Source organism: Pygoscelis adeliae, unplaced genomic scaffold (assembly GCF_000699105.1).
Source record: "Pygoscelis adeliae isolate BGI_AS28 unplaced genomic scaffold, ASM69910v1 Scaffold277, whole genome shotgun sequence".
Taxonomy (NCBI): Eukaryota; Metazoa; Chordata; class Aves; order Sphenisciformes; family Spheniscidae; genus Pygoscelis; species Pygoscelis adeliae.
In genome coordinates this window covers 992,918-1,004,418 of record NW_008825218.1, presented here as the reverse complement: position 1 = coordinate 1,004,418, position 11,501 = coordinate 992,918, and the positions used below count along the sequence as shown (strand labels likewise).

Genomic DNA, 11,501 nt, shown 5'->3' with positions numbered 1-11,501 from the left:
TCTTCTCAGTCTCCTTACTTGAGTAAAACAAACAATCTGTCTGCAAATTTAAGAACTCATTGTTTTGTGTAGATGGAAGAGTAAAAAATGCTTCCTTAACTAATAATATATACCTGTGGCAGGATGTTATATTTATTAAAACTTAACAAGAGAAATATACCAAGAAAATATCTGAGAAGAGGATTAAAAAGAAATGGAAAAAAACGCTATAGGAACACTAACCTGGAGTTGGTGTAACATAATGATCAGGTGTTAGTAACAACGTTGTTGAGAATACACTATTCTGTCTTCCCAGCCTAGTGAAATATTTAAATAGACGGTGCCTCTGGTTTTTTGGTTTTTTGTTTTTTTTTCTTATGACATGTAGGTAAGTCAGAAGTGTCAGACTGAGCTATCTGTAGCTAAATCTAGTGAGACTAAATTAAATAAAAGGAACAGGCTGTATAAACATGCAGGACCGGCAAGGCTGTTCTCTGCTGCAGATACCTCCTCTAGCTTGTTCCCAGTTGGAGGCTGTATCTGCTGTTTGGTATCTGGGTAGCATGTATGGGCAGCATCTGTGTGGTGATAAGAACCAATTGTTTTAAGTAACACTTTCTTTGAGTGATGGGCTCAAAATGTGTTTGAGATACAGGCTCTTATTATTTTATTTAATGGCTGTGTCAGTGTTATTTCTGTATTGTACCTCTAAAGTGCCACAAATCATTGTTGCAAATGTGGTTCATAGTAGATGAAGTGGTTTGTGTTTTATGTTCCACTAAAAACTGGCAGCAGGGTCAGACAATTTTACCAGAGAGGTAAATTATATGCTTTCATAGCTCAGAGAGAGAGAGATCACACCACATACACTTTTGTGGTTAATGTCCACTTTGGGGATAAAATTAATTTTTCATGCATGTTTTGAGGAGGCAGAGTTGAAACTCTTAGCATTTTAATGTCATTGGGGGATTGTTTCAGCCTCTAGCTATGTTAAATTGGATTAATAATTTCAGCTAATCAGTGTCTAACAACTTCTGAAAAATGGAAACTAGTTTAGGTGTGATGTAAAGAGAAGTTTTCCACATTAGTGGAATGTTAGGCAAATGCTAATGATCTTCATACAGTTTCCACTTGTGTTTGGAGAGAGGGTCCCTTAAGGTCACCACAAAAAGTTAATAGTAATGAGTCCCACTCTAAAACAAATTGTGAAAGCCTGTATACGTGTATAAATTTCAAAGCAGGCATACGGATGTCATGTGAAACATCAGTCACTGGGTTTGTTTAAATTTCTTTTTATATTAAATTTTTGTTTAAAAAAATGTTACAGAAGATAACTTTGCAGCCGAAAGTAAATCTAGAAATGACTAGTGAAGCTGTGGAATTTCAGGCTGATAATTAGTGAGTCTTTTAACAGTAGTTTTTATCCACCTCAGACAACATTGACATCAAGAAGTCTGCAGATCTCCACATGGCATCGTCATGGGTAAAACTTTTAAAAGACAGTAGCTTTCACTTTCATCAGTAGATTTTTGAGGGATGCTCACACTTGTTTCATAGATCTCCTGCTGCTGGGCCAAATCCTACCTGAGTGCGTCATGTGAATCCATTCTTTTAATTTTTCCTCTAAAGGATTCTTTCATTTTTGTTACTCTTGGGGCTGATCTGTGATTAAAAATCATTCTTCCTCTTAAAAAAAAAAAAAAATGATAGAGGACCAAGAGCTTCAAAAAGAAAAGGTGGAAGAGACCATGTGTTTTCTGTAGTTTGGCTGCTCCTTTCTTTAGAAATTCTGGGTCTCTAAATCCAGCTCATACTTTGGGAAGGGACCTTCTAGTTACACTGGAAAAACAAACCCAGAAAAACTTGCTGTGGCTTGCATAATAACTCAGTTCTAGAGTTATTTGTATTATTTTTACCTGTTCATTCATGGCTTCTGTGCATCTGTGACACTGTCTTATTCTTCCCGTGAGTTTCATTTGAGGTTGGTCTTTTTAAATGCGCTTTTAGGCATGAAGGGGGTATACTGTTGGCCTCAAAACCCATTGCTTTTCCTTATCTGCTATATAATCACTGTATAACTAGTTAAATATTTGTTTATATCATAAGAGAAAACAATTTGTTCCTAATCAAACTGTGAGGCCATTTAGCATGTCCCAGAAACTTGCTAGGTATCAGATTCTGATGTTAACCTTTTGGCTCCAAGACACTTTCATATAATGAAAATTTGTCTTTAATATCCCTCGGAACCCATCAGTGCTCAAAATGAGGTTTTTAGCCAGCATTGATATGTTTTTGTGTTTGGTGGGGGTGGTGGCTTTGTTTTTTAATTAGAGAATTAAAAGTAGAGATGATAAATAGCGTGAAAAGGCTTTTTGGTAGGATATATCAACTTGGGATTTCGTTACTCTCCAAGCCTAAAGGTAATGTGCAGATACCTGGATGCTCATGCATAATGCAAGATGCCTTTTGATGCTATTACTCCAGGCTTTTGAAACTTTGTAATTTCATTCAGCACCAAAATCAGTAACTGGTATTTTTTACTGTACGTAAAATAAAGCAGTAGTATTGTTATCCACCCTTAGCCATAATCCTCCAATGTTGGACTATCCTGAGGAGTTTTGGGCATTGTTTCATCCTTAATGAACCTATTGTATGGTGCACATATTTTTACTGAGTTGTTGTAGAGTAAAATAAACATGCTATTTTCACTTCTATAGCTTAGCTGAAGATCAAAGAAAGGCGGAGGAAATGGTGTTACGTCTTTGGCAGCAAGTCTATAGGCCTTGCAATAGCCGGTGCCGTAACATCAGTGTGCTCCAATTCATGCAATGTGCTGAAATTAACTTGTTCTGTGGATGAAATAAAATATAACCATTCTTACGAGCTTTCTTTTATGCCGTGATAAAAGAATACTTCTCTTATTTCCGGAACAGGGTTCCAGATTTTGTGAGGGAGAAGCGTTTTGGGAACTGGCTTAAAGACGCACGAGATTGGGCTATATCTAGAAACCGCTACTGGGGAACACCCATCCCTTTGTGGGTCAGTGATGATTTTGAAGAGGTGAGTAAGAGAGGTTTCCAGTTGACGGAAAACCCTATCTGTATGTATTATTTGCTTATTTTGATAGACTGTTATATCTTTGGCTGCTGCAGTCTTAAGTTCTAGTAATATGTCTAACAGTATATGTATATCTATAATAGGTGATAGATATATGCATATGGATGCATGCATTTGTGTGCCCGTACACGTTTTCTTTGCTTTTGCTTGAAAACTGCAATTTTTCTTGTTTTTTATATTAGAATTAATCTTATCTTTCCTGGAAGAATTTGCAGTGATGGTAAATCTAATGGAAATAACAAATGCAGTGAGAAAATGGCAAGGGAGAGATTTTTTTTTTACTCAGTCCTTTCAGTCTGTTTTTGAAATTCTGATGCTCGGTTACTTCAAGCCAAATGAATTGCTGAAAGTGTAAAAGCAACTCCACCATATAATAGAACAGTGAAAATATATATTTGTAGTGCTACAAATGTGAATGTAACAGACTGTAAAAATGTGAATCTAGTGGAATGATGAACGTGTTTAATGGGAATGCTAGAAATGAGTTTTTTGAAGCTGTAAGGTACCCTGCAGTTGGTAGCATAATGATGCTTTACGAAGTTTTGAAGGCTGCTGTTTTCTAAGTGTCAAAACACACAGTTTTAAAACTGTTTCTGAAGATAATTTTTTTTTTTCTGTGTGGGTTAGTTCTATTAGACACGTATGGTAAGTCCTTCCTCATGCTGGAAATAGGAAATGCTAATCAATGTCAGGATGTCCGTGGAAGGTAGGTACTGATGGCAGCATCCCAAGCCTTTGCTTCTATCTCCCTCAATTTGAAAAAGTTTTAGTTTTCGTTTTAGACGTGGAAGACCTCAAATAGCAAAACGTATGCCAGAAAAGTATTTTGTTGTCTTAAACTGCACTATTGCTTAGATGTGCACCATAAAGCATATTTTATTTCCTCTTTGTTGGAAATCTTGCTGATAGGCAGGGAGATATTGGGGGAGGGAGTGAGTTACTCCTTGCAATTATGATTTAAGTATCTAAGAAAGCCTTGGCATTTGAATTCTATTTATTCTATGAGTGTGTCTGTAAATTACTGGTAAACCAAGTGCTCTGTCTCTCATATAATAGTTAATTTTTAACATTTATTCAAAATTTTTAGGTATAAACTGTCAGTCCTCCAACTACACTTTAAGTCCCTTGTTTGATATAACAGGTTTTTTTAGATAGAGAAAAAGCTTTCAGGTTTGTGCTGAAGTATTTCAAAACTTCATTCTACAGTGGAAAAAGATTGTGTAAAGGTTACATTACTCCCACTCCTTGCCTCTAATATTTCACTTTCTGTCCAACCTCCCAATGTCTGTATTCCTGTGTGTACAGACTTTTCTGCTTTTTTACGTTTGATTTGTTTGTTTTTAATAACAATATGATGTCTAGCTTGGAAGATTGACCTTTCCTTTGAAATCAGCTGCAAATATTCCTCAGGGCTTGGTGTTCTGAATAATGATAGAAATACCAACAGATCTATTATTTTTATCCGTAGATGTTAAACGTTTCTGTTTACTCTAGAGTCTGAATGTCATGCTTCAATAGTCGACTATGGCTTCTGGACCACGCTAAATTTCAAGTTAGGGTTTTTTTAATATTCACTCTCTTTTTATGCATGTGGGATATAGCTTAAAAACTAAATACCATTGGAACGGATGTGGAACTTAAGGCCTAAGTGACATCTGCTCTCATATAGAAATAATATTCACTCAAAATTTCCTGACTTCCGTTTTACTGCAGCCTAGTGCCATGTAAGATTGCAGAGCCTCCTCTTCACGTCTCGTTCTCAAAAGAACACTTTGTCGCATGCAATTAGGCTGTGCATATTAAATCCTGGAGAAGTAATAACAGTTCCTTATTTAATATACAATAAGGTGAATTAATTGGTATTAAAGTGAATCTTACTACAAATCAATATCTGGTTTCTCACAGTTTTGTTTTAGCTTTTATTTTAGTTATATTTTAGCATAATTATCAGATAGAGACGCGTAACGGAAGTTAAATTTTGAAGCTTGTGTTTATTACCACATTTTCATAGACAGTTTATCATTTTAAGATCTCAAATCCCAATGACTTCCTCAGTGGAGGAACACGTCATTTGGATTAGATAATAAAATTCTTTAATATAGCACCCAAGTTGATAAAGCGGACATAGGTTAATTTTATAGGACTTGCATACAAATTATAGCATTAAATATTCAGTGATGTTACAGAAATTCTCCGATTGTTCCATTGCTTGTCACTCACGTAAACTGTTACCCCTCCACTGGTTTTGGTGCACCCAGTCTTGGCGTAACAGGTTTGGAATGAGAGGACTCTGGCTGTGCTCCCCTGAAGGGTAAGGCAACTTCTTTAGTCTGCTTCGAGGCTGCATTAAGAATGCCACTTGGAGCTGACCTTAGCAGTCATTTTCTTTAGAAAGCATCTTCTGTATAGTAATTAGTAAAGATCCCAGAATGTCTTGCTGATATACTGATACACTGCATGGACTTCTTTCTTCCTATGAACGCTCCTCATTCTTCAATTATAGGTACTTAACAGAGCTGAAATGACAAACCAATAAAAGCAAACATTTTTACTTAACAGGGACTGCAGAACTATGCCACAGGAACACGGTCCACAAATGCTGCTGGATGGCTTTATTCTTCCTATTTACACGGATAATCCTGGATATAATGCTAATGTTCATTTTGTTAGAAGTATTTAACCTTGACCTCTGATTTCACGTTAGATCTCAGTGATGCTGAAACAGGGTTGAACAGCCCCCAGTCCCAGCCTATGTATTTCAGTCTTTGCTGTCCGCTATTAAATGTTGGTATTGCTGGTTTTGTAGTTGATGTGGCTGAAAAAATGGAGGAGGAACAAGTGACTGGTAGAGAAAGGGGCCAGGCTACTAAAGTAGGCATTGCTGTTGAAGAAATGTATCCGAAGCCATAGCTTTGATTTGAGAGCATAAACCAGTTTGTTCCTTGCAGAAACGAGTGGGTGCGGCCTAATGAGGGATTGAATTTGATTAGCATCTACTTGCTGTATTGTTCTCTTGCCTTCGAGTATCTAATAAGCTACCTTTGGACAGAGTAGCTCCGTCCTTCTGACTTGGACAGAGGCAGTCTTATTCAGTATGGCGATATCTGTGTTCCTCTGGTGCCTGTTGGATTTTTCATGTGACTTTGGGGTTACTTCTTCTCTGAATATGTTCTGCTGGGTGCAGTTCTGCAGATGCATCCAATATTCAGAATCTTAGTTGAATATTGAAATGTTTGGTTCAAAAAGAAACAATTTTTAACCCAGAGCATAGTGTGAAAGTATGTTCAAATATTAAGGTTAGCAGAGATGAAGTAATCAGTGTATCCAAGGGTATTTTTTACCCATGCTGCTATTAAAACCTTTTCTTCGTCCAGCAGTGCTGAACTAAGCACCTGCTGCCTGCTCACTTGAGCTTGTACGATTGCTTATGGGGCCACATGGTGAATGAAGAACAGATCTGGGTTAAAAATAGTTTGTTGATAAAGGCGTATTTTTAACAGGGATCAATCCCCTGGTGTGGTTTGCTATGCAAACAGCAGACTGTTGTACTTGACTATCATAATCATTGTAATGCTTCATTTCCTCTAGAAAAATAAGACAAATAGATAAGTAATGAAAAAGTTACATTTCAAAAGTACTTTAACAATAAAAGATGGTGATTAGTAATGCAGATCAGCAGTTGAATTGGACTAGGAAAATCATGGCTTAAAACCCAAATCAGACTGAGTTTCTATCTTCTCTGTAATTCATGACAATTTTTTTTAATTAAATACACCAAAACCTTTTGGTTAGTCATAATTTCTGTGTGTATACATATGCACATATTTAAGACTAGCTATAGGAATTGGGCACTGCTCTGACTTGTTGTATCCTAAGAGCAAGTTAGAAAGTTATCTTATGTGAAAAATGCCTAGCCTACTTTATGTTGGTACATTTAACTCCTTCCCTGTCAGATCTGTCAAAAACCAGTTTTATCCATGGCAATTCCAAATTGGACTGGATCTCCAAAATCCAGACCTGTACTGCAGCTTGTGGCTCATGAATCCTGCCAGATGAGAGGTGGCCACAGGGCCCTGGGAGGCTTAAACTTGATTAAAACGTAAAGCAAAGAAAGCTTTGCTTTTTTTTCCTTCTCTTCTATATACAGTTTTCAGAATCATTTGGTTCATCAACATTTCATGATGTCGATGCAAGTCTGTTACCGAAACTTTCCTTTTTTTCTTAGATAGTGTGTTGATGCAATAAAAACAAGAGAAGTCTGTACCTTTCTTAACAACCACTTTGTTAGCTGTGACACTTTTTTTTTTCACTTTAAATAAGAAGCCATTAATACGAACAGTTTAGTGTACCCGGGATGGAACACTTACACTCAATTATGAGCAATTTAGCTGCTTACCTTAGCTTCAGAAGAGGAACTTGGGACCTGAAACTCCGATCTGTATAAAAGTCAGGATCATTGAATTTTCAGAGGTGATTGGTTGTGGGTTGCTTGGAAAAAAAACCCAAACAAACAACAAAACCCCACCTTTTTCGATATCTGACAACATGCTTGTTCTTCGAAGTCTCCAATTATTCTGACATGAATTGTATTAAATCAGGCAGTGGTCTCCAACATCGTTTGCTGCTTTGTTAGGTTGAAGAAGGGGACAACAAAATTTTTGTTGTCTTTTCAGCTATCTCAGCTACTTTAGAAGATGCTGACTGACTTACAAGTCTCCTGTCTGATGTTAAAAAAAAATTGCTACTGTGTGCAAATAACTGACTAAATTTCTTGAGTATCTTTTACAGGTAGTTTGTATTGGTTCAGTGGCAGAATTGGAAGAGCTGTCTGGAGTGAAAGTCACTGATCTCCATCGAGAAAGGTCGGTCACAGAGACTGTTAACTCATCATTAAAAATAGTTGAGCAGACATAAAAAATACTGGTTTTCCCAAACCCTGAGAAACAGATTTAGGGAGAATAGAAAAGTAGTAAGAGGACTTGTGATTAACATGTATAAATTTTCCTTTCTTCTGTCTTAGACACTGTTAATACAAAAAAAAACCAACTCTAAAATAGCTTTAAATTATAAAAATTGTCAAAGGAAATGCTGACCTTTTTGAAGAATCATTAAAATAAAAACTCCTCTCATACCTTATGCAAGCATAAGGTTAACTTTTTGTGCTAATTCTTGTTTTTGTTTGAATTTGTCAATCTTTCTTTCTCATAGTGTTGATCACCTGACTATTCCTTCGCACTGTGGCAAGGGCTTTCTGCACCGGGTCCCTGAAGTTTTTGATTGCTGGTTTGAGAGTGGAAGCATGCCTTATGCACAAGTCCATTATCCATTTGAAAACAAAAAAGAACTTGAAGATGCTTTCCCTGCTGACTTCATTGCTGAAGGCATTGACCAAACCCGAGGATGGTAATTTTCTGCCACTTTATTATGTGATATTATTGCCCTGTGTCTAACACTGTTACATCTGGCTGATCCTTTAATGTTGTATAGATAAGTGTATGATTTCTTTTTTTCAGTAAAATGCAAGGTATTCTAAAGCTTGGTGACAAAAATGTTGCAAAAAGACTACCTGTTAGCAAGCAATATTCCCGGCTCTTGTGGAAAATGTCATTAGGTAATAGGGCAGATGTTTGTCCTGGTAAGGAAGAATCTCAGCAGCTGAATTATCATAGAACTTGAGTTATCTACTAGAAACAGAACAGCAGTTGAGTCAGTTGAAATGGAAGTCAATGTTTTGAGGATTTCAAGCCAATGTATAGGCTAGTCATTTTTACCCCCTAGATTAAATTTGAATTTTGGGTTTATATGAGTGGGGAAAAAACAAATTAAGTCAAACCTTATGTTGTTAAGATCTTATAGCTTACAAAAATCAAATTTTCTAACTGTAAACTTCATCTGCTTATTTGATTCCTCTCTGGATAAATGCTTTTCAGTTATTGATGAAAATTTTTCTCTAATCTCAGATTTTCTTTGGGTAATTTCTCGTGCATGCATGCATACATACAGTTTTAGTTTTGGCATTTTTAAGTGTTTATTCCATTTTTGAAGTTGGCTGTGAAAACTGACAGGTTTTTAAGATGAATTTTTGTGTTTTCTAGATTAGTACATATGACTATGTACAAGTAGAAATCTTCCATGCAGTAACTTGCGTTATTAGAGTTAAATAAACTGATTTCCTCTGGAACATAGTTGGCACCTCCCTTTGCCCACTCCTCTACTCCCCCAACAAACCAACCAACCCAAACAAAGCAGTAAGAGGTGGGCTTTTGTGTGTTTGTGAAGTTGAGAGCAAGGTTTATACGTACTCACAAAGCCAGGAGACTTGAGCAAGGAAACATTTGAGGCATGACGCTAAATAAAAATAAGTTTCATGAATATAGCAAAAGGTGTCTTCACTTTGCAGCCCCTTACTTGTGATGCAAAAAATTATCTAGGTCCTCAAAACGGAAGTTACATTTGCAAGTTTGGCAATTAGGGAGAGACCACTTAAGTCTTACTTAGTGAAACATGGACTCCTCATGGCATATTAAATACTTTTCAGAATATAGCTGCACCTTACCTAGTTAGTGTTATGCATAATGTTTGTAATGGGTCCTCAAAGCAGTACTTCACAGAGGTCAGAATTAGGGCAACCTGATGAACTTAGTTAAAACTGACCTCTTACATGTATAGTGACTTTTTTTCTTTTTTCTTTTTTATTCCCCCCCCAAAGTAGTCTTTGTTAGGCCATCTGTTTGTGTTGATCTTTGATCTTCAACTTTGTGCTCTCTACAATTGTGTATCACAGCTTACTAGTCATGGTGCTTTTCAGTGTTAGTATACAACTGAGTACTGTTGAGTAGTATGAAACCCAGCAATAGAGGGACATACTGGTATCATTTGCAGGTCACTTTTGTGCTTGCTGCTCTTCAGTGTTGGATCCAGTATATCCAATGAACCCTATGTTTCTTCATTTACCTTTTCTTTACTGTTGCATATAGCATGTGGATACAGCACTGTTAATCTGACAAATGCTAATTTAGGAAACATTAAATATAAAATGGAATGTTATATACTATATATTATATTTAAATAATACCTGTTTCATCTTGAAGAAAAGCGATAGGGTTTTTCTTTATCTGGGAGAAAAACTGCTTACTCAGCAGTAGCTGTGCTTTGGGGACTGGGGGAAGCTAGGACAATGTTAGAATGAAGGAGGAATGGAGAAAAATAGCTTGAGAAGTTGTAATACTAGTGATTTTCTGTATTAGTCTTTCTGCAACATTGTTCATTATGCCCACGAAAGGAGAATTAAAAAGCTTAGTTTTGCCTCTTTTTTTTATTCTTTCTTTTTATCTGAAAAAAATTAGAAAATTGTGCCTTTTTTTAAAGAAAAGAGACAAATAAAAGAACACATGATAAAGACATATAGAATGCATGCAAAAGACACAGTCAGAAACTGATTTTCTCCCTGCTACATTTTATAAAGATGAAACGGCATTTATTGTAATTTAGATGCCAAAAAATGAAAACAAATTAAAAAAATTCGACAACATAATCATTCTTCCACCGTGCAAAGGAGCTACTGAATTGTGAAAGTTCAGCAGCATTAAAAATGGTTTGGGTTTTTTATGTGGATACAAAATTTACTCTTGGTAGTTACAATTCCAGTAAAAATACAGGAGGAATGATAAATTTTAGGTTTCGTGGTTCAGCTATTTGAGATTGGGATGTCACAGTGGATTAGTATGTGTCACACACGCTTAGTGCAGTGTTTCTTTTAGTGCTATACTTCAAACCATGTGTGGGAGACATGACAGATGAAAAGATAAGTCTGATCTCATACGCATCCACTGAAGCTCTCTAGTGCCCTTAAAGAATGCATTTGTAATTTTTACATGAGTTGGCCTTTTTACAGTACGGTATTAATCTGAACTTGAGCGCAGTGCAACATCCAGATCCTCTAACTATCATGTTTCTGGTTTATAATGTTCTCTTCTTTAAATGGTAAATGTAACCTGTGGATAAGTGGCTTCTTTCCCTTTCCCTAGTAGGCTGAACTGAATCATCTCACTAATTCAGCTGAAGATTGGCCCTGGAAAAATAATAAGAGAAGTCCTATGACTGGAGTGTCGGAATGGAGGGATACAGGCTCTTTAGGAAGGACAGGCAGGGGAGACGAGGAGGGGGTGTCGCCCTCTATGTCAATGACCAGCTGGAGCGCATGGAGCTCTGCCTGGGGATGGATGAGGAGCTGACCCAGAGCTTGTGGGTCAGGATTAAAGGAAGGCAGGGACAGGTGACATTACGGTGGGGGTGTGCTACAGGCCACCTGACCAGGAAGACCAAGCAGATGAGGCCCTCCATAGACAGACAGGAACAGCCTCACGCTCACAAGCCCTGGTCCTCATGGGGGACTTCAACCACCC

At 37.0% G+C, this 11,501-nt stretch overlaps 1 protein-coding gene across 1 annotated transcript in view; it reads left to right on the top strand.

Moving 5' to 3' along the window:
- The window catches only part of IARS (isoleucyl-tRNA synthetase), a 110,981-nt gene that overhangs the window by 48,522 nt on the left and 50,958 nt on the right, over positions 1 to 11,501 (top strand). The window contains exons 14-16 of the mRNA XM_009329264.1: positions 2,913 to 3,039; positions 7,885 to 7,958; positions 8,305 to 8,499. Of these exons, the coding sequence (XP_009327539.1) occupies positions 2,913 to 3,039; positions 7,885 to 7,958; positions 8,305 to 8,499 (396 nt within the window). The remainder of the gene's footprint in view (positions 1 to 2,912; positions 3,040 to 7,884; positions 7,959 to 8,304; positions 8,500 to 11,501) is intronic.